Source organism: Lissotriton helveticus, chromosome 5_1 (assembly GCF_964261635.1).
Source record: "Lissotriton helveticus chromosome 5_1, aLisHel1.1, whole genome shotgun sequence".
Taxonomy (NCBI): Eukaryota; Metazoa; Chordata; class Amphibia; order Caudata; family Salamandridae; genus Lissotriton; species Lissotriton helveticus.
This window is the reverse complement of record NC_136065.1, coordinates 1,390,560,090-1,390,587,388: the sequence shown is the minus strand read 5'-3', so window position 1 is coordinate 1,390,587,388 and position 27,299 is coordinate 1,390,560,090. Positions and strand designations below refer to the sequence as shown.

At 44.6% G+C, this 27,299-nt stretch overlaps 1 protein-coding gene across 2 annotated transcripts in view; it reads right to left on the bottom strand.

Moving 5' to 3' along the window:
* MTCH1 (mitochondrial carrier 1) overlaps positions 1-27,299 on the bottom strand; it is a 414,326-nt gene that overhangs the window by 282,112 nt on the left and 104,915 nt on the right. For both annotated transcript variants that reach the window (XR_013594892.1, XM_078644353.1), the window contains exons 4-7: positions 13,379-13,456; positions 2,593-2,650; positions 1,489-1,540; positions 1,324-1,383 (exon numbers count right to left, since the gene is read on the bottom strand). Coding sequence is in view for 1 of the 2 variants with exons in the window: in XM_078644353.1 (XP_078500479.1) it covers positions 1,324-1,383; positions 1,489-1,540; positions 2,593-2,650; positions 13,379-13,456 (248 nt within the window). In the remaining variant the exon portion in view is untranslated. The remainder of the gene's footprint in view (positions 1-1,323; positions 1,384-1,488; positions 1,541-2,592; positions 2,651-13,378; positions 13,457-27,299) is intronic.

Genomic DNA, 27,299 nt, shown 5'->3' with positions numbered 1-27,299 from the left:
GGCAAAAAAATTGCAAAGCAATTGGTTCATATGCTTCTGTATAGGAAAGTAGTAACCAACCAACTTATCAGCATGTAATGGTGTGCAATGATTTGGGCAGCCTACATTTATGGAGCTATGCAGGAAACATTATAACTTACTGCAAAAAGGCAGTACTCAAGGAATTAGGTGAAATATCTGTATAACGGAATGTCATTGCCAACCAATCGATCCTTGAATTCTTTACCAATTACACTACCCACTGGTTAAGTATGCCACTATGCTCAATGCCACCGGTTGGGTAAGCCACAATGCCACTGCTCAATCCCACAATGCCACTGGTTGAGTATGCCACAACGCCACACCGCTTAAGACAAAAAATAGATTCTCGTTTTTTTTGGTTGAATTCAATTTGGAAGCGGCACGCAGCATACAACAAGCAAGTACTAATGATGTAAAATCTCCTGTGTCACTAAGAAAAATGAGTTTTGGCTCCACATGCCTGTAGCTGTTGTGAGCAAATGTTGAGACAACACAAAAAAATAGAACCTAATAGAAGCTCTAGGGCAACTCTGTTTCTCCTCAAAGGAGTCAATATCTCAGTGCTGGTTGAAGCAGTTTGATTCTCAGAGGAAGACAGTCAAATGTCCGAATTAAAAGAAGAATAACAGAACATTTACCAAAGGCAAAGCCTTTGCAGAAGCGATATGTATGGGAATGTAGCTTCTAATAACTACGATGGAAGCAAAGAAAGATGGATGGAAACTCTTCTAGAGCAACAGCGCACCCTGACTTCTTGAGGAATGTGCAAGATTAACTTAAGAGATGTGAAAACAGCTTATAAAACTTGTGGGGAGCTACAAAATGATCAGTAGTTACAACAAAGCAGAAAACAAATAATACGAAACAAATACTAGGTAAATTATTATTCTACCTACACAGAAATTCAAGGGATCTCCTTTTCATTTTTCATCTCATATACGAAAAGGTTTCCATTGTGAAAATGTATTTAAGAAGCATTCCTCAAATGTGTATTCCTACATTTCAATTTTTGTTGCTTAAAAATAAATTATTTTACTGCAAGATGATTTAAATAGTATTGCAATTTTAAAATACGTCTACGTTGTTCAAAGGCATTTGCCAAGAAGCAGCACATTTACAAAATTAAAATATATTGGGATATCACAAAAAGGAATTGTCGTATTAAATACTGGAAGATGCGAGAAATGAATGTGGCCACATAATCTGCTAAAGCTTACAAGTGATACTCAAAACACCCCCCAAAAAACTTGAGAAGATTCAGTATTAGCAATCGCAGGAGCCAACCGGTAAGACAGTACTTACTGGAAGAATCCCATTATTCCCTCTTCTTTATAAATAGCTGAAATGAACCCGAACACCCCACTGGAAAAAAAACACACAGTCAACTACAAGCTAATGAAAATAAAATATGAACAGGTTAAAGGATAAAAAAACAGATATTTTACTGCCCCAGAAAAAGATAATTACCTGTACTTTACTTCCCGGCCTATAAATTGCACCATGCAGCGAACAGAGACAACTGTAAAAACAAAAATATAGATAAACATTATCTTTTTAAGATCTGAGCAGATGAACACTGCTTAACATTCTAAATCAGAGCGAAGGTAGCAGAAGTGGCCTTGTGCATCAACAATGTCATATTCAAAATAATCCTTGCTACCATAATCCATTTTAAGGGATCACACTGGAATCTCTTCAAGGCGGACCGTCAAGACAAAATTTGTTGGTCTGCTCCTGCACCACAAACTCCATCTGAATCTACACCTCAACCAGACTACCAAACCTTTTGAATGAACTGTCGAAAAACAGATAACGTCTTCCACTTAGGATACTAGTTCTGGCCTCCAAAACAACAGCAAGCAGTTTTAATCAGCAGACGTCTTCATCCTGCGCACCTCAAAATTGCCTTTTGGATAAATGCCCCCACAGGCCACAAGTTTAAGACAACATGATTATCTGGGCCAGATTAAAACACACTTAACAGGCTATCCATCGTCAGAGGCAGGATGCAAATAAAGTTTGCTTGGCTATCATTCAAAGCCATATAGTACCTCCTATGGGATGCAATAACCATCAAAAACACCTTGCCAGCTAAATCAAATGTATTCTAAAGAATTCTATTCAGAAGAAAATTAAACATTATCCTGCTTAGACAATATTTAAACAATATTGCACTAATTTTCCCTGTACATTTGACTGAAATCTTCCCATTCGCTCCACTAAAGGCACTCTCTCATCTTGATCCTTTCATGAAAAAGAAATACACCAGAACTCAAATCACATGGACTTTCAACGAAAACCCCACAGGTTTCTCACCCTCTTGACCATCTACAACTATCAACCTTCACTGTCCACAGAGTATCTAAAATGATTTCTTTTTTAACGTTAGTGTTCTGAATCTAGTATGCACTATAGAAAAATACAATGTGTTATGATCTAGTTATAGGTATTATCAATGAAAATCCCAGGAGTGAAAACAAGCCCCATTTGATCACCAACATAACCAGAAACCCTCACATGCCACTCAACGTAATGCAGAGTAAGTAGCAAATCCTGAATATTAACACTCACCATGCAGGGGATGTGAAACAATCCTGGACAAACACTGGACCATCATCTCATTAGAGGTCTTAAAAAATAAAACAGAACAAAAAGGGGTAATATTCAATCAGGCTGTAAATGCATTCACGGAGTGTGCATATGTTACACTCAGTCACTTCACAGAGCAACTCACCCCCAGCCTTCAACATTAATGACCAATCCACATGTTTTACAGTTGCCTGCAATCACAACTCTCGCTTGAGTGTGTGTGACCAACTGTCTCTCACCTCAGATGCCAATCTTTCACAGTCAATCTAAACCCTTCGCAGATATATCTCAGCAGTCACAGGAGAGAGGCACAGAGTCAGTCTTTTCGAGCCCACCTGCTGCAACCATGCTGTAGACCCGCAACATCACAGGGAACACCCCAGCAAAAGCAAGTGGGATTTTTCTATTGTTTTCCCATTTTTTATTTCCTCCTATGACTCTGGGGGACTTGCATAGATCGCCACTTGGGCTAGCCATAGAAGACTCCATAACTCTTAGAAAACATCTGCTTCCACCTCATTTATCCATAGCTGGCCATATGGCCATGGTGATCATCTCTATCTGACCCCATGATGTCCGAATGAGTTTTGCTGTTATGTCTTTCTTATTACTTTTGGTCCTATATTTTCCCTTCAACTTACTAGAGGTGCTCTATTTTTAGGGCTCGGGCCTACGTCTCCACGAAGTGGAGCGGAGCTCCGAGCTCTTATGTATTAGAAAAAAAAATTAATTCTTTAGTGGTCCGGGCTGCCACATTCCTTAGTGCGCGCCCGTTTTTTTTGCCATCTGCCTAGTGATTCGTCTTCGCTGTGCAGTATTTTTAGTAGCCTTGACGCCATAGGCCGTATGTAATTTAGTCGGCCATTTTAGTAATTTACATGGCATATTGTGTGTGGTTACGCGCACGGCAGATTATTAATCTTAATTAGGAGCTGTCAGAGTGCCCCTTTAATGCAATACAGATGGTGGGAGCGCGTTCACCATTACATTGCATTTTATCAGCGGTTATTTAGGAGCTGTCAGGGTGGCCGTGCTGTAAGTCTGTTATGCGCAAGCGCAATCGGTCTTGTTTTGGCGGGGCTTTGGTGGCGGTGTTCGGCGCTTTTCAGTTGGCTGTTTCAGGGGGACTAAAACCAGGCTACAGCACCATATGTTGACTGCTTCTAAGAGCCTTCATTAAAGGTACCTCTCTAGCGCTGTAATTGTTTTAGGTGAGTGCGTTAATCTCCATTTAGTGAAGAGTGCAGTTTTGAGTGGTATAGGGTATTGTACGTAATTGCTACACTTTTGCAACCCCCATCGCTGTTGTGTACGTGATAGGCACCGGTGCAGCTTTTAGCGTGGCAGGCAACGTCGTATACAGTATGGACGCCGTAAACATGCTGTTGCGACAAAATGACCAATAGAAAGGGGGGGAGTGGGGAAGATTATACCTGCCGTGCCGGGTGCGTTTGTCCCTTCACCAGACCATTTTTTTAGCACTATTTTTACCGCCATTTTGGACAGAGCTCGGTGTTAAAGCACAAAGGAAGGTGTGCTTATCTGGTGAATGGGTGACGATACAGCTTTCGTCCCTTTACCCCGATCCTTTTGTGTGATGTGGCGTTTTTCATTTGATCCTGGTACACACCCTGATCCCATCCAAGGTCCCTTTGAGCACCAGAGGTCTCCCCGTGATGCACTAGTACTGCTCGGCTGTTTACTTGTGCTCTGTACAGCGTTAGTAACATTGTAACGGGTGCAAGCTTCATTCATTTTCCTTTTCCAATATACGTTCTCAGATGGTCCTTCCTCCGTATTTGAACACTATCTGTATAATGAGTCAATTGCCGACATAATTGCCGTTGGGTGTTGTAATCCCAACTATAAAAATGTGTGTGGATATATATATATATATATATATATGTATATATATCACACACAACAGGTTACCCATAGGGAGACGCCACACGCTGAGGAGTTTTCTGCTTTTTAATGACGAAACACAGCGCGGCAGTGATGAAGCCTCTTCACATCTTGTTCATTACCCAACGCGTTTCAAGCAACTCTCTGCTCTTGTTCACGGGTAAAACTGGTGAGTTAAACACATCCGGCATGCTTTTTAGATACTAAGTCCCGCCTCCATGGGCTCATGCCCTGAAGCATGCTGGTCTTGGTAGTTATTTCATTATAATCCCGAGTGGGTGCCGATGTTTTTCTCCAATGTCCTGCATTAAAATCCAAGTGGCTTGGAAGGGGAACACACTGCCACTACTGTCCTTATCACGTTGCACCATGTGGCCTCCTCAGCCCATACAAGCTCGGTGGTTACCAAACTTGCGATCCGGATATTACCAGCAGAGCGTCTCCGCGACCGGGCAGGCCGCTTCATATCACACACAACAGGTTACCCATAGGGAGACGCCACACGCTGAGGAGTTTTCTGCTTTTTAATGGCGAAACACAGCGCGGCAGTGATGAAGCCTCTTCACATCTTGTTCATTACCCAACGCGTTTCAAGCAACTCTCTGCTCTTGTTCACGGGTAAAACTGGTGAGTTAAACACATCCGGCATGCTTTTTAGATACTAAGTCCCGCCTCCATGGGCTCATGCCCTGAAGCAGGCTGGTCTTGGTAGTTATTTCATTATAATCCCGAGTGGGTGCCGATGTTTTTCTCCAATGTCCTGCATTAAAATCCAAGTTAACCGGCTAACCCAGTCGGGGATGGAGCCCTCGCCGCTTAGCAGCGGCCCGCAATTGATGCTATTCAGCATTCACTAGGACAGGAAGCCATATCGGAAGATCTACGCCGCAGCCTGGTGGTGCATGAACATTCTGTGCAAACCCACTGGGGTTGAATCTGGTGCAATCATGACAGCGCACAGCACCCCACTGAGGGAATACACTACAGGTACCATGATGCTTTGCCCGTAACTACGGGGCGGATACCTTAAAGACCATATGAACGCTCTGCAGCTGTTTTTAACCATTATGCCTGTGAAAAAGTGATAGAGTTCACGAAACGCGTCGGCATTTTATTTGTTGCAAGATGCCATGACTCCAAGTTGCTGCTTCTGAAATAAACATGGATAATCACTTACCTGTGTGCGGCTCATCTTAAAGGGTAAAACTTTTTCGTGTTGATGTTAACCGGCTAACCCAGTCGGGGATGGAGCCCTCGCCGCTTAGCAGCGGCCCGCAATTGATGCTATTCAGCATTCACTAGGACAGGAAGCCATATCGGAAGATCTACGCCGCAGCCTGGTGGTGCATGAACATTCTGTGCAAACCCACTGGGGTTGAATCTGGTGCAATCATGACAGCGCACAGCACCCCACTGAGGGAATACACTACAGGTACCATGATGCTTTGCCCGTAACTACGGGGCGGATACCTTAAAGACGATATGAACGCTCTGCAGCTGTTTTTAACCATTATGCCTGTGAAAAAGTGATAAATCTGGTGCAATCATGACAGCGCACAGCACCCCACTGAGGGAATACACTACAGGTACCATGATGCTTTGCCCGTAACTACGGGGTGGATACCTTAAAGACGATATGAACGCTCTGCAGCTGTTTTTAACCATTATGCCTGTGAAAAAGTGATAGAGTTCACGAAACGCGTCGGCATTTTATTTGTTGCAAGATGCCATGACTCCAAGTTGCTGCTTCTGAAATAAACATGGATAATCACTTACCTGTGTGCGGCTCATCTTAAAGGGTAAAACTTTTTCGTGTTGATATATATATATATATATATATACACACACCCACATACGGAGTTCATGTTCCTGATTTAATTTAGAGTTATTTATATGTGTGTGAGGCTATATATATATATATATATATATATATATATATATATATATATATATATATATAGGCATATACCTTTAAGGAGCGGGACACTGAGCGACCTATCAGGAAAAGTTGGAATAAATACCTGCGTCATACGAACCTTCCTGAATCATTTGCATCCCAGGCGCTGAAGAAGGCACACATTACGCCGAAATGCATTCGCCGAGTGGGGATGATGGAGGACCGATACTTGCCCCTGTGTGTAAATAAAGCCGTTTCCAAACTGTTCCCCAGCTGTTGGTCTCTTCACTTTTGCTTCGGTGGTGGTGTGGAGTTGGATATTTCAGCGCGGGTTCCAGCAACGCGCCAAGAGGCCCCCGCTTTGTATTGTTGGTTCTGGACAGCTGGAGAAAACGGATCTAATCTGGGTTACCGGAAGCACCAGAGCCCCCCTGCCGGTTCGGGACTTGTTATGGCGGTGTAGGGGTTATTTCAGCCTCACTTTGGGTAAGGTTTGATTACTGCCTTGCCCCCGTCCAAAAAGTTCCCGTTATCAGCAGGGTGAAGCGGTATGGGGACATAAGGAGGCGGCGTATTTCCTGCACATGGGAATAAGGAAGGTTCCCCTCAGCTATTTGTGGACCCGCCCCAAGCAACAGCCTCCAGACACAAAGATGAATAATGCATCCTGGGACTGGTAGGAGTTAAGACAAGCAACGAACTACCAGGGCTGTTAGCTCTTAGGCTTATACCTTTAAGGAGCGGGACACTGAGCGACCTATCAGGAAGAGTTGGAATAAATACCTGCGTCATACGAACCTTCCTGAATCATTTGCATCCCAGGCGCTGAAGAAGGCAGACATTACGCCGAAATGCATTCGCCGAGTGGGGATGGTGGAGTACCGATACTTGACCCTGTGTGTAAATAAAGCCGTTTCCAAACTGTTCCCCAGCTGTTGGTCTCTTCACTTTTGCTTCGGTGGAGGTGTGGTGTTGGATATATATATATATATATATATATATATATATATATATACATATAAATACATACATTTTTTTTTTCTTTGACAGAATTAGTGACCAACGTTCGGCCATGATTTTCCTATTTTTTTTTCTTTTCTTCGAGAGCCAGTCTCTTACTAAGTCCTTACACCCTAGATTATGTTGTCCTTTAAAGCTTGGGTATAGAGAGGCTGTCCTCTGTGAGTAAGGTGCCCACCCTACTATATAAATAAGCACGTCTATTATCAGGTGAACACGGATGCGTGTTTTTTGCATAACGAGTGTAACTGCAGATGGTAACGTTTGGCTTTAAAGTGGAGCTAAAAATCCGCGCCCTAGGACTCGCTATGATCTGAGTCCTTTGGTGTATAGATCCAGTACTGTACAGAGATGTGTGTGCGTGGGCAGTCTATAAGAGCCCCCCTTCCATCGTATTCTCTGGAATGACCCCGCCCCCTCTCAGGTCTGTCGGCTGAAGCTGCTTACACTTAATGGTACCGCTCTTTCTTGATTTGAATGCCTTAAGAATGTGTACTGTGTGTGTGTATATATATATATATATATATATATATATATATATATATATATATATATATATATGTGTGTGTGTTATGCGGTGCTGGCAACAGTGGCTTGTGGGGAGGGAGACGTGTGTGTGTGAGGCGTTTAAGTTGTACATTCGGTCGAGAATGGGGTTTATTTCAGTTGTGTTTGAAGCAGTGACTGTGGGTGGTCCTACCCAGCCCTCTCCGCCTGTGTTTATTTTTTGTTGCACGTGGCGCAGTGTGCGTGTACAGTGCGATATGTGATCCCCTCGCCTGTCATCGGAGATGTAATGTAATGTGACGGGTTATTTCTTGTTCGAACTTAACTATTTTGCCCTTTCAAGCTTAAGTAACTTACTTAAATGTTCTCTCTTTTGGCTATGAAGTGGCTGTTCAGCCCTGCCAGTATATGCTATGCGCTGACAAGTTTTTTTTAACCTTGGCTTGAAATAGGAGTGTTAACAAATATCTATTAAATCATATTTTTCTGTTATCTAATGTCATTCTTGTGAGCTGATTCCACGAGCCTTGGCTTTTAACACTGATTGTCAATTGGAGTCTTATTATTGTGTCGCTTCTCTTAACATGAAATTGAAATTTAACAGTGAATTGATCAAATGTGTTAATTACAGTACTGTGAGTAGTGAGTAGAGTATTGAGTAGAGTAGTGAGTGCCGAGTAGTGAGTGCAGAGTAGTGAGTGCAGAGTAGTGAGTAGTGAGTGCAGAGCAGTGATTAGTGAGTAGAGTAGTGAGTAGAGTAGTGAGTAGAGTAGTGAGTAGTGAGTAGAGTAGTGAGTGCAGAGTAGTGAGTAGTGAGTGCAGAGTAGTGAGTAGTGAGTGCAGAGTAGTGAGTAGAGTAGTGAGTGCAGAGTAGTGAGTAGTGAGTGCAGAGTAGTGAGTAGAGTAGTGCGTAGAGTAGTGAGTAGTGAGTAGAGTAGTGAGTAGTGAGTAGAGTAGTGAGTGCAGAGTAGTGAGAAGTGAGTGCAGAGTAGTGAGTAGTGAGTGCAGAGTAGTGAGTAGAGTAATGAGTAGTGAGTAGAGTAGTGAGTGGAGAGTAGTGAGTAGTGAGCAGAGTAGAGAGTAGTGAGTGCAGAGTAGTGAGTAGTGAGTGTAGTAGTGAGTAGAGTAGGGAGTAGAGTAGGGAGTAGTGAGTGCAGAGTAGTGAGTAGAGTAGTGAGTAGTGAGTAGAGTAGAGTAGTGAGTAGAGTAGTGAGTAGTGAGTTGAGTAGTGAGTAGTGAGTAGAGTAGTGAGTAGTGAGTAGAGTAGAGTAGTGAGTAGAGTAGTGAGTAGAGTAGTGAGTAGTGAGTAGAGTAGTGAGTAGTGAGTAGAGTAGTTAGTAGTGAGTAGAGTAGTGAGTAGAGTAGTGAGTAGAGTAGTGAGTAGAGTAGTGAGTAGTGAGTGCAGAGTAGTGAGTATAGTGAGTAGTGAGTAGAGTAGTGAGTAGAGTAGTGAGTAGAGTAGTGAGTAGAGTAGTGAGTAGTGAGTAGAGTAGTGAGTAGTGAGTAGAGTAGTGAGTAGTGAGTAGAGTAGTGAGTATTGAGGTGAGTAGTGAGTAGAGTAGTGAGTAGAGTGGTGAGTAGTGAGTAGAGTAGTGAGTAGAGTGGTGAGTAGTGAGTAGAGTAGTGAGTAGAGTGGTGAGTAGTGAGTGCAGAGTAGTGAGTAGAGTAGTGAGTAGAGTAGTGAGTATTGAGTAGAGTAGTGAGTGGAGAGTAGTGAGTAGTGAGTAGAGTAGTGAGTAGAGTAGTGAGTAGAGTAGTGAGTAGTGAGTAGAGTAGTGAGTAGAGTAGTGAGTAGAGTAGTGAGTAGAGTAGTTAGTAGTGAGTAGAGTAGTGAGTAGAGTAGTGAGTAGTGCGTGCAGAGTAGTGAGTAGTGAGTAGTGAGTGCAGAGTAGTGAGTAGTGAGTGCAGAGTAGTGAGTAGAGTAGTGAGTAGAGTAGTGAGTAGAGTAGTGAGTAGTGAGTAGAGTAGTGAGTAGTGAGTGCAGAGTAGTGAGTAGTGAGTAGAGTAGTGAGTAGAGTAGTGAGTAGGACATCACAGGCAGCAGCTGTGCAAGCTTCTTACACTCACAAGGAGACCACAGGCAGCAGAGGTGCAAGCTTCTCACACTCACAAGAAGGACATCACAGGCAGTAACGGTGCAATATTCTCACACTCACAAGGAGATCACTGGCAGTACACACCACATGAACACACTCCATAACACATAGCAACAATACATTGGCATTTACAATGCCATTAGCTCAAACTCAAATAAATCCGAGCCCGATTGCATTTCTAATGCTTGTTTAATGTGCTTTGGTGAAGTTCAGGGATGCATGTCTTTGTGCACGAGTCACTGGTGTGGCGACTGTAAATGTCTATCCAGCCCTATAAATAAGATTCTTTATATGTATGTGACACAGGTGTATTGTTTTGGGGTATATATTATTACTGAAAACAGATGAATGATGTTGTCTATCTGGAGACTGTGCATACCTACACAAGCTGGTGCATACCTACACAAGCTGTTGGCTCCCCTGAAGGCTCTGTCTGTATGAGGAAGTAAATGTGTACACTCCAATCCATACGACATTCTCTTGAAACCAGTGGGGATATGTTGCTATTTCCTTTAGCGTGGGGTTACCCCTGCCATTCATGTTGTGCTGCTTGCTGCCTGCTCTTGAGCTTTATTTAGTGTGGAGCCTCCAAATGAATTTGACCAGCCGAATTGGTCTGACCTGTCACTCTTTGCTCCAGATGTCCACAATTAAGACAAAGGAATTAAATGTGATATATTCCCCGATTGAAAGAACATGTAATGTAAATGAAACAGTATATACGTTAGCACAAACCTCCTGCCTTGGCTAAAGGACGATCTAGACTGGCCTATTTTAACAACGTAACTTGCACAATCAGCCCAGAGATTAACGTTTCTTAATGGCAGAACCTCTGCTTGGTTGGGAGAATCCCATCAGAATAGAAGGAAGCCCATGAGTCCTGGATGCTACGAACTGTGGAAGAAAAGAAGCTAGGAGAAGTTGGACTGCCCTGGGAGAAGCAGAGCTCCCCTGACCACTGGAGGATCTGTAAATGTCTCAGATAAGTGACGATCTGTAAAGGAGACACCTTAATGCACCAAGACCATATAATACCAAAGGTTCCCTGCAATCCAGCCACCCTAGAAGCAAGATTAAGGCTACACATGTTGCCCAGGTTCTGGGGATGCAGCACGCTTTCCCACTTGAACCTGTGAGCTTTCATAGTTAACAATCTGCCCACTTCTGATGGGGTGGCCAAGCCTGCCTTTCACCACTATAATCGGAGGGTCCTGCAAGTTCTGAATCTTCACACTCCTGGCATAGGTTCTGATCCTATTGGCTGGAGACAGCAATCCTGAATACAGACCCTTTGGAAACATCATCCTAGTCCTTAGGATCCCAGGGACAACAGGGTTTAACGTCTCTCTTGGTCTCTTAACCATACAGTTCAGTTTTAAGAGAAAGCAGGTGAAACTTTGGGATGCAATGAGTGCCCTCACCAAAGGAATATGTTTAACATGACCAATAGTTTTCAGTAAGCATGCCGCAATGAAGTTTGGTACGCCCTCGGTACAGTGGTAATGTCCCACTACTATATCTGCCACCATTTGGAACTAGGATGCCACTTGGATCTGTAAATGGTCCCTGAAACATTTAAATGGTGTCTCACAGAATTATTTAAGGCCAGGCAGCGATCTCCCCATACTGAAATCCAAATCTTGGTCTTCAAAAAACCGTGCACAGGAGTGCTTCTGTGCTGCTTTTGATTGCACATCCACCTCCCTCCTCACCTACTGCACACATATATTTTCTTAAAAATTACCCAAGAATCAGACATGAGGGACAGGCTTGTCTTTTATGAAGAAAGCAAACTGTAAAGACACAGAGAAGGAGAACCAAAAACAATGCCATGATAGCACAGTAACACACTTCCATACTCGAATGGCCCACCATCTTTCCCCCTGCCAAAGCCATTAAATGGGTGTCTCTGGCCCCTGTTTAGTTAAACCGCTAATTATTGTTGGCCTGAATGCTTCTTTTTACATTCCCTCTTGGCTCCTGTTTCTGCAAGTGTGGCCATGGTGAGGTTCTAGTAGTGAATTCACATGATAAATTCGGCATTGTGAACATGTCCCCTACCAACGTGTCATATGAAGGTGAACAAAAAAGTATGCAGTTAATACAAAGACCCCTGAAGTCTTCACTGTACAACAGGAAACCCCAGGCCATTGTTATAGAACATTTTCCCTCCAGCACCTAAACTGTTTACAAAAAATGGGGTCATATCTGCAACCTCAGAAGGTGTTAGCACCAATTGTTTTTTCCAGAATCACATTTTTTAACATAGCACTGGCTGTACATTGAAACTTATTACGAATTACTTACTGTGTCATAATGCATGAGTTTGCAATCCCTACCATCTCCTGACGTAAGCTTGGACTACCAGGCTCTCTTACTCCTGGAGTATCAAGATGCTTAAACAACATAACTAAGTTGTCTAATTGAGCTGTAATAGTATTGTGGCCCTGGGGCACAGCGCAGGATCACAATACACGCATGATAATGTCGAGAAATCATGGACTTCCCTAAGATAAGAATTCATATCATTCACTGTGGCCAATATCTCCAATTGAACTTGGGACTCAGGTAACAACCATGAACTACTGCACGATTCAGTAGGATATGTGTGATGGCTGCATGGCTCTGAAGGAGATTTGAAGGCTGCCTTACAGATGGCCAGAGGACTGCAGGAGGTTCTTCACCTCAACACCATCACCGTATTAAATATCAATGATTGGCTCAACATGTCAGGGGTGCTGGATGCAAACCAGTGGCTTAGCTCAAACGTATTTGTCATCTGCCTGCTGCCCATGGCCTCTTTGGAACTAGATGGCCTACCTCAAAATGTGGAGGTATCTTTTGTTGAAACAATGGCTATGCGATTTTCACCCCCATTAGCGAGACGACATTAATATTTTAAAACAGTCTTCGAACTCTTTGGCTGTCTGTAAGCCAAGTGAGTGCCTCCATGATTATCAGGGCTTTTAGTGGCACTCTTTTCTTTCATTCATGTGCCGCTGGACAATGGGGGTTATTCACAGATGTCTCTGCTTCAAATGGTATTCCTGGCTAAGCCCATACCTGAAATGATACATACTGAACTCCAAAGTCTGGACCACCTACCATGACCATGGAACTGACCATTATGCCTTTGATGCTTCAATTCAACTGTTCCTATGTTGTTGAAGGTTATACAAAGTATGCAAGTGGGCTCTGTACGTCTTCCATGCCAACCCCACAAATTTGATTGGTGTGAGGTAACCCCTTCTTTCATGGTCTTAGATAATGAATGATCCCTTCCCAAAGCCTAATTCAGATGACGTTAGCTCGTGTGAATAGTCTGGATAGCATAAGCTCTCACCTCTTTCACGACCTTTCTGAGTGATGTTTTCACATTATCTTTATTAGAAACGTGCTCCAAATCTTCCCACGGATAGGCCTGTGAAGTCAGAGAAAGCAAATGTCAATAAAGAAAACATGGCAGCAAAGAACTAATGAGGGAACTGTCTCTAGTGAGAGCAGACATATGCTTCAAAATGGGTAGCAATGGTGGAACAGGGATTTAGACATATATAGCAAACAAATGAAAAAGTGAGGTAGCAGTTCTATTGAAGGAGTGGAAACCGGGGAAACAGTGGGGGAGCGCAACACATGTGAGAGTCGTATCAAACAACATTGACACCGATGCCTAGAGGCTGGAAAGGTAATAAGCATTCAAGGCTTTCTCCTATTTTCTTTTTACATAGGAAGAGTTGAGCCCGTTTTAAACGTAGTTTTCATGTGTTGTGTTATATGGAATTTGTGGAGAGCTTTACAACCCAGTCAGGTATTCTGGTGAGGCGGGGCAAATACGTTTTCACAGCAGTCCACAACGCAAGAGAGTTAGAAAATGTAACTCATATGAATTGAAGTGACTACCCACCTTTCAGTATTTTCCAGATCACAAGAACCTTAAGACACTGATGTGAGAAACACAAAGGTCAAGCAGACACATACTTCTGAAATATGGTTTGATGGAGACGAGGGCCTCATTCACGGAGGGTTTGATGATAAAGCATAAGACATTATACTGGATTTTGTCAGGTAGAAGGCCAAATAACTCTTTACAGCGCTGTTGTGGTGAATCATCTGATTGAGTAAAATCAGAGTAGCTATAGGATGGATACGTGGGAGCCTCGTTTCTTAACCATGAAATCTTTAATAAATTCGTGGAGCCAATCACAGCAAAAGTAGGAGTTGCAAATTGAGGGTTGAGGCAAAATATTTAAAGAGACATCTCAAGGTTCGTCCCTTTGCGCATATGGTAGTTACTTTGGAAATAAAGATCTTTCTCTTATCCACAGCTACTCCAAGATGTCGTATACTTTCTGAAAGTATAAGACAAGTTTACAGTGAAGCATTTGGCTAGCTCTCAAACAATGAGAGGACTGAGACCAAACATAATCCCCATGGCCTTTGAAGGTTTAGACTTTATGTTGTTGGTTGCCATATAAACATGGTTGCCAGTAAGGCCATTCACCGAGGCTTTGATGTGCCTTTTATTTTCAGCCTGTCAACACCGTTTGGAGGGCATTACCCACTGGTGTCATGTGGTCCATCCTCTATCGCTCTGCAAACTAGGTCAAGTACACCCCTTCCACACTTGACTCTGAGGGTAGCAAGGGTGAGTAGTAGAAGGATTCTTACAGAGGTACTGTGGGGAGCAAGAGCTCAAAACGTACACTTAACCAACAGTAAAATTTGTCCAGCCCAGTGCTAAATTTCAGTTCAAAAGTAATTCGATCACACAGCAAAACAAAATATTACACACTTCAAAGAAGGTTTGGCTACTGAATTGCAACATCACCTATGTGTTCTAGTGAAGTGTTAAAGGCGGCATTGTGCCCTCTCCTCCCTCTGGCAATGATACATGCACTGATTACGCACAGGTGCCTTTCACTATTGATAACCCCAGTTGATGGTTTGTAAGTCAGTTTAACAGTCTTTGGGCCAGATGTAGGAAGCCTAATTCCGGTCGGTAACGGCCGAAATTACCGAATTTCGGGCTAGATGTAGGTAATTCCGATTTACCTACTCTTAAATACCGAATTTTACCGATTCGGTATTTAAGATAGGTAAATAGGAAGGAGGCAGATGTAGGTAATTTTAAATTCAGAATTACCGAATCTGTAACATTCGGTATTTACCGATTCTGTAAATACAGAATCGGTATTTCCCATTGATTCCTATGGGCTTTGAAGGCCATAGGAATCAATGGGAAATACCGATTCTGTATTTACAGAATCGGTAAATACCGATTCCTGCAAGGGTGCAGGGGGTGTCACTTTGACACCCTATAGCACCCCAAGTACAGGCTTGTGTGACATGTGGCACACATACATGCCCTAAGGGCATGTCTATGTGTCACATTGCACAGGTGTGCATGCACAGGTGTGCATGCACACCTGAATTCGGTATTTTACCACACAATAGGATTGTGTGGTAAAATACCGACTCTTAAGGGCCTGTGGCACTGTAAACTGTGCCACCTACATTTGGAATTACAGAATCGGTATATTTACCGATTCGGTAATTTACCGAATCGGTAATTTTACCGAATCGGTAATTTTACCGAATCGGTAATTTTACCGAATCGATAAATATACCGATTCTGTCATTTTCAGCCCCCGACATCTGAAAACCCCAATACCGGTCGAACCGGTATTAGGGCTCCTACATCTGGCCCCAGGTCTGTTACCGACCGGTATTAGGCTACTGAGATGTAGGTGGCCTAAATTGCATATTCGGTAATTTACCGATTCGGTATTTTAAGGCATCGGTAAATTACCAATTCCTTAAAATACTGAATCGGTAAATTACCGAATTTGCAATGTAAGGAGCACTCAAATGAGTGCTTTTCCCATTTTAGGATTCGTTATTTACCACCAACTATAAGTTGGTGGTAAATAACGAATACCTTTGAAAATGCAAATCTGTGCATTTTCAACTGTGCCATGTTGCAGAGGGCATGTATGTGTGCCACATCTGCACACAAGCACCATTCAGGGGTGCAACAGGGTGTCAAAGTGACACCCTGGCACCCTTGAATGTGTCCCCCATTTTACCGAATCGGTATTTACCGAATCGGTAATTGCCATTCATTCCTATGGGCCTCTAGGCCCATAGGAATGAATGGCAATTACCGAATCGGTAAATACCGATTCGGTAAATACCGAATCTTACCGATTCGGTAATGTTTACCGATTTTTTTCCTACATAGCATTTACCGATTCTAAAATACCGAATCGGTAAAATTCGGTATTTTAGAACGGTAAATGTACTTTACCTACATCTGGCCCTAGATCTCCACAGAGTTCATGCAGGTAAAGGTTAGCTTTCAAGCAGCTAGTTTCACCTCTACGCGAATCAGGCAGCATTTTTTAGATGACAAGCATTCAGTCTGGAGTCACCTGCTCAACAGAGTGGTCGATTGGTGGCCTGGGTTGGTTGTATCAGCGACCTTGCACACTAAGCGTCGGCATTAGCGTCAGGAAACCATGGACTCTGGTCTCACTCCTGCCATCGCCATCGGTGTTAAGTAGTATAGCAGACCTGCTTACCAGGCACTTGTCTTGCTTCACGAGGCATTCTTGTCTTTCAGCCTCTGACATGGAGCAGACAGGCCCCTATCTTTGGCATTGCCGACCATGAGAACGATGCAGGCGGGCCCTTGTCTTCGGCACTTGTGGCCTACAGACTGGCGCAGAGGGTGGTTGTCTTTGGCAGTTGTGACCTCCAGGCCAGAGCAGAGAGGTGCTGGTTTTTAGCTGGAACGCTCTCCTTTAAGCTCACAGGTGAACACCCTGAGCAAGCAGTGGCAAAACCAGTCCTTTTGTGCCTGTGGTAGGATTGCCAATACAGCACAGTAATGTTATAAGGACTAGTTTCTTCCGCAACTCACTACAGGAATTGTAGTGGGAGATGCCTCATGACTTGGGTCAACACCAGCTTTCCTCTCTGAAGGCAGTCAGCTACATCTGGATGTTCCAAATACTGGAATTCTTCTAAGCAGTCTCTCCTCCTGCAGAGTCAGGCACTCACCGTCCACCACTAAGCAGACAGTCAGGCATGTAGGTAATCTCTCAGCTTCTCCAGCAATTTGCAGATGTTGGGTGATATCCTCTTACCTCTGGGAGACTGACTGTCATGCAGATGCCCTGGTCACACAGCAGTCCTTTGAGTGTTCTGTGGAGCACTCTCCTTCCTTAGTCAAGAAGAACTTGGAACTGGCATCATGTGGGGTGGTTTTTATGTTAATTTTCAATACAGAGGATGTGGATCCACTATCTAACGTCCTAGAAATAATTTTTGGTGGTTCCCATTCAAATGTAATTATTTGGCGGTCGCTCACAAACAGCCTTTGTGCAAGGTGATTGCTCTCACATCAGGTAGCGACAAAACTATCTTCAAGCAGAAATAGCTTAAACAAGGACATGATGAAGTTTGAGATCTCTGCAACTAGCTGTCATCGGCCTTCTTGAAGAAGTAGCCTGCTTACAAGTGTACTCACCTCTAGCAACAGGAAAAACACCTTACCATCTGCTAAATGGCAGTGCTCAGGAATAACTAATCAGCCGCTCTTTGCTAACAAGGACCTCACTGAATTTCTACTCGTAGCACTGCCCCTATCCTCCTTCATTACAGTGTCTGGGTCTCCACCCTAGAGTCGCAAGAATGCAGTCAATACATTTCCATTGTCTAAGAAAGCAGTATGCATCCTTTATCTCGTGCAATGCTAAACCAGAGGCCACCAAAATAGATCCCGCTGGTCCCTATTGCACATATATGCTACACATACGCCACACATATGCACACAGAATGGAAATGCAGAGATCTGGAAGGAACATACTATTGTGGGACTTTACATGAGTGAGGCCAGTAGACCGCACTCTCGTCAGACATAAAATAAGAGGTATACCCAAAATCCTATAATTCAGATAACATGGTGCACTGCCACCACCACTTAATGTGGCCCTCGCAGGACATGGACAGTAGTTCCATGTCAGCTGCTGCACCCCTCCACGTGACAGAATATGTTCTGGAATTCATACTGCAAATGACAGTCTTCGACCTCTGTGCATATGTTAGATTAGCTTGGCTGGAGAGCCAACAAAAAGCCAGGATATCAGTTCCACATGCAGTCTAACACTCAGCATAGTGGAACACGCCCATATTCTATGCTGGGGACATTCCTATCTCAACAAAGCCTATATCTTTGAATTAGGTTCATGAGTGGTGGTTGGGTGTAGATGCTAAAAATACAGCGTAGACAATTCTGAAACCTGTGGGAACCCAAAGTAAGAGGTCGGGAACAGTACGCTGAAAGTACCACTAACAAACATGATCCATCAAGGACATACACCAGGCTCACACTTCATCCCTTATATTTCTATAGTACCGAGTGAAGGGACTTGTCAAAAAATGATCTCATTAGGTCTTTACATTTGATTACATTTGGGGCTAAACACGGACAATACCTAAGATTTTGATCAAGGTCATCAGATCCTTTCTTGAATATGCTGCTCATTTTAGAGAAGTAATGGGAAAAACAGTTACTTGTTTAGCTCGCACTATGGTTATTAGAATGACAGAACTTGCTCTTTCAATGTTATGTCTTTCTGTCTTGCAAATGGAAAGTGTCTGGGAAGAAATGCAAAAGAAAGAAAGAGTAAGATGAAGAATTAAGTGGCAGTATGAAGTGATCAGAAGACAGGGTAATGCACAAGGAGATTGTGTAAGAAGAAGTTATTGTAAAATTTAAGAAATCACAGCAGCAGGAAGAAGCATGATATAGGGACTGATTAAGAGTTCAGTGGAAGGGTTAGTCCTTCACAAACATGACGAATATCCCAACTGCCGTATTACAAGTGGAAGGGATAGAGAGAAGCTGTAATAAGAAGGAATTAAGGGAAATACTCTGCTTGAGGTGACAGTACAAATAAATACAAGCTGAATAAAATCAGAGTGAAAAAGATATAGTTGACGTAAAACAAAGAAGGGCTTTCCCAGTAAAGCCCTGTGCAAAAGACCTTTAGTGTTCACTTAGTGATATTTAGATTAACTATACTGTAAATTGGGGTTATATTTTATTTACCCTTATAGCTCAAGTGACTACTTGTCAAGGACAAGATCTTGAGACACCTGTTATGTTATGTTACCTTACGTTAAGTTATGCAGATTTTCAGAGCTCACAATCACCCAGAGGGTATTCTGGCACTGAGCAGGCCAATCAATCAATCAGAGGAATTCTAAGCGAGTTACTCACCCGTGAGGGTTTCAAGGCGCTGGGGGGGGGGGGGTAGTCTGCTCCGTTCAATCAAAGAGCCAGGTCTTCAGAGTCTTCTTGAAGATGGTCAGGGAGGGGCGCGTCTGATGTCGATCGGGAGCTCGTTCCAGGTCCTGGCTGCAATGTAGGAGAAGGCTCTTCCAACTGTTTTGGCTTTGTGGATGCGCGGCGTTTCGGCGAGCTTGAGGTCGGCGGATTGGAGGTTTCTCTTGGGTGTGTCAAAGGAGATTCTCTCAGTGAGGTATTGGGGTCCGGTGTTGTGGAGGCACTTGTAGGCGTGGGTGAGTATCATGAAACTCTCTTCTGCACGGGGAGCCAGTGGAGGTTACGCAAGTGTTGGGTGATGTGTTTGTGTCAAGGGATGCTAAGGACGAGCCTGGCTGCGGTGTTCTGTATGGTCTGGAGTTTTCGGCGCAGAGACTTGTTGATGCCGGCTTAGAGGGTTTTTTCGTAGTCGAGTCTGCTGGTTATGAGTGCGTGGGTGACGATCTTCCTTGATTCAGGGGTGATCTTACGGAGGATGCGGAGGGTGTTGAAACAGCTGGATGCAACGGTGTTGACCTGATGGATCATGGAGAGGGAGGAATCAAGTACAATGCTGAGGTTTCGGGTTGGTCTGTGGGGGTGGGAGGGCTGCAGAGGGCGAGGCCACCAGGTGTTGTTCCAAGCACAGGGGGCGTGGCTGAGGACCTCTGTCTTCTCTGAGTTGAACTTCAGGCAACTGCTGCACATCCAGGACGCAACGTCCTTCATTTCTTCCAGGAAGTTTAGTCTGGTGGTGACGGGGTCCTTGGTGAGGGAGAGGATGAGCTGGGTGTCGTCAGCGTAGGAGACCATGCTGAGTCCATGCTGTCTGACGATGGCGGCCATGTAGATGTTGAAGAGCGTGGGGCTCAGCAACGATCCCTGGGGTACTCCACAGTTGATTTCCGTGGGTTCAGAGAGGAAGGGTGGCAGTCTGATTCTTTGGGTCCTGCCAGTGAGGAAGGATCAGATCCAGTCAATGGCAGCTCCCTGTTTGCCGGTGTCCTGGAGTCTGGTGGTGAGTGTGTGGTGGTCGATCGCGATCAAGAGGTAGAGCAGGATCAGGGCCGCGGTGTGTCCTTGGTCGAGGAGTGTGTGAATGTTGTCCGTGGCGGCCAGTAGGGCGGACTCAGTGCTGTGGTTGCTGCGGAATCCGGATTGCGAGGGGTCAAGGAAGGAGTTGTGTCTAGCTAGCCATATCTCGAGCCTATTGGGACTACTCGAAAAGCCAGATCTTCACCTTCTTGTGGAATTCAAGAAGTGAGGAGGAGGGCCATATGTGTAGCAACAGTTTGTTCCACAGTTTTGGAACGATGTAGGAGAAGGCTCCACTTCAAGATCTGGTTTTCCATATGCGTGGGATTTGTGCAAGTATGAGTACGGACGTGCAATGATACTCAATGCAATTGTTGAGGTATGCTGGACCAGAGTTATTTAGTGCCTCGAAAGTGTGGGTGGTGATGTTGAGTTTGCGGTCAATGATGATCCCCAGGTTCTTAGAGTGGATGGCGGGGGTGGGTGGCGGTCCTAGCTCCGTTGGCCTCCAGGAAGAGTCCCATTGTGATGTGCTCTTCCCAAAGATCAAAATTTCAGTTTTCAGTTTTAAAAAGTCCTGCCAACCAATATATGATCCAATGGTGGGGCCTAGATCCAGATCCATTCTCTTAGTCCTTGCTATTGTAGTACATTAATTATTATTTCAATCAAGAAAGGAAGAAGGTAATGTTGTCTGATTATTAAAGTTAGGGGACTTCACACAGCACTGGAACATAGGTCTAGGCCCAGACAAATATGTTAACTTAGTCCTATTGATAAAGAAACGAGAGAAAGTCACATTTAGTTTGGTTACATTTAAATATGGACTTAGTGATTCATTTGTATTTGATGTAGAAACCTAGTTTAACCAGAATATTAAAATGAGCATTTGCTACTATGCAACAATAGGCTATTTCATCAACATAGCAATGAAAGTAGAGGGGAAGCATAAGGTTAGAGTTAATTATGGGTTAGTGGGTGTTACTGAGGAGTCCTAGATTCAAGGATACTTTCCGTAATGAATAGCCACAGACTCAACATCCTCTCCTATGCCGACGACACCCAGCTGATCTCTCCCTCACAGACGAACCCACAGCTGCCAAGAGCAACTTCCACAACGGGATGAAGGCAGTCGCCATCTGGATGAAAGACAGCTGCCTCAAGCTCAACTCAGACAAGACTGAAGTCCTCCTCTTGTGCTCCTCCCCCTCCACCTGGGACGGCTTTTGGTGGCAGACAGTGCTCTGAATCCTCCCCACACCCACGGACCACGCACGAAACCTCTGCATCATCTTGCACACCTCGTTCTCAATGAACAGTCAAATCAATGCCGTTTCGTCCTCCTGCTTCCACCCCCTCCGCCTCCTTCATAAAATCTTCAAGTGGATCCCCACCAAGTCCAGGGAAATGGTCACCCATTCGCTCGTTAGGAGCAAACTCGACTAACGCATTGCACTCTACACTGGCACCACCCAGAAACTCTCCCCTAAAAAACTGCCGCCTTCCAGAACACCTCCTCCAAATTTATCCTGAACATCCCACACCGCAACCACATCACCCGCCACCTGAGAGACCTTCACTGGCTACCTGCCAATAAAGGGATCACCTTCAAGCTTCTCACGCACGCCTACAAAGCCCTCCACAATGCCGGACCTGCACATCTCAACCACCTAATCTCCTTCCACACTCCCAGCAGACATCTCCACTCCGCCCAATTGGGCCTGACCACCATCCCACGGATTCGCAAGACCATGGCTGGAGGAAGGTCGTTCTCCTACCAGGCAGCGAAGACCTGGAACTCCTTGCTTCTGCACCTCAGGCAATCACCATTGCTTCAGCAATTCAGGAAGGACCTGGCTCTCCAACGGAACTGCAGCCCCCTAGCCCCCACCACACACCCCTTCAGCACCTTGAGACCCTCTCAGGTGAGTAGTTGCACTTTATAAGATTACTGACCGATTGATTGAATAACCTGTGCTTCTCGTTCAGTGCAGGGGTACCAAGACTGCACTTCAGCACAATTTACGTACAGCAAAAGACAAATTACACTGCACAAGTTAAAATAAGGGCCATATAAGATATAAGTGAACCATTATGAATAACCATGCAAACATGTGCCTACAGATATATCGCCCACATTTTAGCTTACTTGTCTTCATAAATTTAAGAAATTAACAAGGTTCTGAGAGTGTAAGCCAAATGTAAGAAAAATATGTGCACAAAAAAAGTGGAACACTTGGAAAGCAAAGCCCAATCCTGATTTATATATGCAGGATTGAGGTATATTTTGACAAGCAGGTAGGTTAAATTTGAGTGTAAATGTTTTTCTAGGTATAAAGGTTTCTCTGCAGTCGTAATTGATACCTAGTCGAGTTCCTATGGGGGAGAATTCAGTGCTTAATTTGAGCCAATGGTTTCTGGTGCTCAGCACCAGCCAACTCTTGTGACAGTCTGTCATAAGGTGGCGATGTCTACTAAATTTGGGTATGAGCACAACAACATCTGTTTATTAGTTTACATTAACAATCACTAATACGTGCCACCCAGATGTAGTATACTTGTAAAGCGCACAGCTGCCCCAGCAACGGGGCGTCCCGGCGCTGTATAACTCTGGGGAACCCGTCCTGGCTTTCCCTGTGGGATGGTCCCTTGCTGGGAGTCCCCAAGGTGGAGCCAGGCATCCCCAGAATTGGTGGGGCCGTTGTGGAGATTAGGCAAGCTAATGCCCAGAGTTGCCGAGTGGAACCCCTGATTAGAGTAAGCACCGAAGCGAGAATTATCGAGTCCGCTGACCAAGGTCCACGACCCTGCCGCGTCGGGAATTGAACCCTGGTCCCAGGCTGACTTCTGCTCTCAGGCCTGCCGCCTCTAACCAGTGAGCCACACTACTAGATCAGGAGTTGAACTATAATTTGGCAGTGCTGGCACGAGCAATGGATGGTGCAAGATGTTGTGTCCGCCTTACCAGGGCCCTGGCACTTATTGTTTTACAAATTGATCACTGAGTGAAGTTGAACACTGAAGGCATAGAGACATTTACAATGTACATTTGCTATGATTTTCCACACCTCTTTTTACTTCTAAATTTACAGTGTAAAGGACTGGATGTTAGCAATTTGGAAAGAGTGGAAAAGTACACCATCATTTATTAACCCCTTCGACGCTCATGACGAGCTGGGCTCGTCATGGCGTAGCCTCCTCGCACGCTCATGACGAGCCCAGCTCGTCACGTAAAGTGCGCTTTTTAAAAACCCAGCGTACGGGCGGAATTCCGCCCGCACGCATGCGGTTAAAGGAATTGAGAGGGAAAGAGAAGAAATTACAATGAAAATGTTTCTCTGGTCAAAGAAAATAGGGTAAGTCAAATGAGTAATAAATCCAACATATCCTCTATTTATAATCAAGTCTAGGCATGAAGCGGCTAAGGATCTTTTTTGGCATTCAGACACATGGGGTGCAATTCACAAAGGTAAATAAACACATGTATATTTACTAGCACACCTAACTGTAAGTTTTTTTGCTGATCTCAATTATTCTACACGTTTTTGCTGTCCACAAATTCACAGGGATGTTTTACACCTAGGTGTAATCTTTCATTTCTCCACCCTCAAATCAGGGGGTGGAGCCCCCTACAACAGGATTTAAGAGTGTAAAGTTAACTAATCGTAACTTTGCACATATAGGTGAAGGTCTCTGTCACTCTGGCGGGGATTTCCCTATGGAAATATATGGTTAATTATTAAAGTTTATTAGTCTTTAAAAAAATATTTCAACTATTTTAATGTAAAATATAAATGTTAATCAATTTTAAAAATAGATTAGAATTACTTTCAAATAGTTATATTTAATCTAGAAACTAATAAAAGAACAAGTTACTTTCCTTCGGTAATGCCTTCTCTGGTAGAGACTATCCAAACACAGATTGTGTACCTTATGATCTTCTCAAGACGTTAGACTGGAGAATGTTTTGAGCAATCCCCTTGCATGCCAGCATGTGGCATCATTTGGACCGCATGACGTAGTTGGCATTGTCCGAGCCGGAAGTGACATGCGCGCTGCCTAAATAGGCACCACCCCAGCACGCTAACCTCCGTTCTCGACTGTTTTTCCGCACCAGAAGCACAGAGCCAAGCTGAGGAAGAATGACTAGAGTGCAAAAAGTGAGGTCCTGAAGGATCTCTTCTGTGAAAAGACAGTTCACAGAAAGGGTAAGATCAGTAAGGAATCTGCAGCTAGATAGAGTCTCTACCAGATAAGGCATTGCTGTAGGTAAGTAGCTTGTTCACCTGATAGAGACTTCTAGCCGTAGTTCCCTTACCTTAGAATAGATACCAAAGCAATCTTTCTCCAGAAGTGGGTCTGAAAACTGCTTTAAACTAAGAAGTCCTGGAGGACCAAACAGGCAAAATACCAGTGTCGCCATACCTTACTGCCAAGGCAGTGGTGTCTGGAGAACATGTTGAGTGATGCTCATGTAGCTGCTTGACAGATGTCCAGTCAAAGCAGTCATCACAGCTTTAGCTGTGGTGGAAGGAGCTCTTAAGCCATCAGGGGGCTGTTTCGCGGTCATTGTGTAGCAGATTTTAATACAGAAGATCATCCATTGAGAGATGGTTCTCTTCTATATTGCCTTTCCTTTCTTTGCCCCTGCAAATCCAGCAAAACGTTTAGCATCTATGCAGAATTCCTTGGTATGAACAATGTAGAATAATGCTCTTTTGGATCTAGATAGTGGAGTCTCTCCTCTTCTTTAGAAGGATCGGCAGGGAGGGGAAAGGTAGGCAGGGTGATTTTCTGCCCGATGTAAACAGATGTGACTACCTTTGGCAAAAATAATGCTTGAGTTCTAGTTCGGGAATGAATGCAGTGCAGGGAGGGTTAACTGAAAGCGCCTCCAATTCGCTAACCCTTCTGGCAAATATTATTGCCCCAAGGAAAACGGTTTTGAGAGGTAGGAGCCGGAGACAGCTGCTCTGTATCAGCTCAAAATGGGAACACATGAGGAAAGTGAGAACTAAGTTCAAGTCCCATTGGGACATAATGAAGAGCGTGGGATGAAACATATGTTGCAAACCTTTAAGGTGACAAACAGGGAAGGTTGGTCCAGCAACGGTAGAAAGGCAGTTATGGCAGACAGCAACCGCTTAACTGTGCCCAAAGCAAAGCCAATCTCCACGTATGAAGGTGGAGAGTGGACAGGTTTAGGTGTAGTACCTTGCTGCGACAGAAGATCCTCCCGAATGGGAAGCCTGACTGGAGGACAAATGCTCATGCTCAGGAGTTCAGGGTATCATACTTTCCGTGCCCAGTCTGGAGCCACTAAATGACCTGCCCTAGTCGTTCTTCTTGAGAACTCAGGACAGGAGTGGCATTGGCAGGAATGCATATAGTGGGCCTGTGCTCCACTCAAGACAAAATACGTCTACGAGCCAGATCCAACTCAAGTGTGCAGAACTGCTGACATTGAGTGTTCTCAGTGGTGGCGCAGAGATCTAACCCAGGCTCTCCCCAATCCAGGAAGAGACCTTGCATCACCTCTGGATGGAGATGCCATTCATGATTCGAGTTTGTCTGCCTGGCATTCAGGGAGTCTGCCAAATTTTGAACCACCAGGAATATGTCCTCATGTTCCAGCCAGGTCCAGAGACACGGAGCCTCTTGACATAAAGTTCAGGACCCCACCCCACCCTGCTAGTTACAATACCATATGGCGGTGGTGTTGTCCGTGAATCCCTGAACCAGCCTTCCCTTGATGGAAGGAAGTATAGCGTTCAATGCCAGTCGGATCATTCTCAGTTCCAACAGGCTGCTTGACAGCTGGGACGCCTCTGGAGACCAAAGTCCTCTGAGCTCCACCTTTCACAGAAGGCCGCCCCAACCAAGTAGTGATGCATTTGTCACCACTGTGAGCTCTGGATGGGGAAGAGCGAGAGGGAGAGAGAGAGAGAGAGAGAGGTATGCCGTTGACCTAATCGCTATCCGTGAACCACCACTGTAGGCCCTTTGCAATTTCCTCCGCTATCTGGGCCAAGTCATAGAGATTGCCTTTATGCTGTGCCCACTAGATCTTCAAGTCCCAATGCAGAGCTCTCATATGCCAATGGGAATGCTTCACCAACAGGATGCAGGAGGCAATGAGACCCTGAAGCCTCAAAGTCAGTCTCACCGAACTCCAGGATAGAAGCGGAAACATCGGTATCATAGTGAGAACATCCAGGACTTGCTGTTCCAAGGACAAGGCCGAAACTGCACTGTATCCAAAATAGCTCTGAATAAATGGAGCATCTGAGAGGGCATCAGGTGTGACTTTGGCACATTGTTTGTGAACCCCAATGAGTGTAAGAGGTCCGCCATAGTCTGAAGGTGGGAGACAACTGCGTTGGGCAAGTTCACCTTCAACAGCCAATCTTCGACGTAGGGGAAGACTGGAATCACTGACGTCTGCAGATGTGCTTTGTCCACCACCATCACCGTCACCTTGGTAAACACCCGAGGGGCACTAGTACAGCCAAAAGAGAGCGCAGCAAACTGATAATGCTCCTGGCCCACTGTGAACCGTAGGTAACGCCTGTGGCTAGGCAGGACGAGGATGTGGAAATACGCGTCCTGAAAATCCAACATTACCATCCAGTCTCAAGGGTCGAGTCAGGGTAAGCATCTTAAATATTTTCAATAAGTAATGGAGAGGGCGCAGGATGAAGATGGGACAGAGACCTACATCCTTCTTTGGCACCAGAAAGTAGCAGGTATAGCATCAACAACCTTCTTCTCATGCTGGCACCCTCTCAATGGCCCCTTTGGTCAGTACGGCAAACTGCCGCAAAAGAGTGCATGGTGGTCCTCTGTCAGCCGATCACTGGAAAAAGGAAGGGGTGCTGGGGTCTGTTGGAAGGGGAGG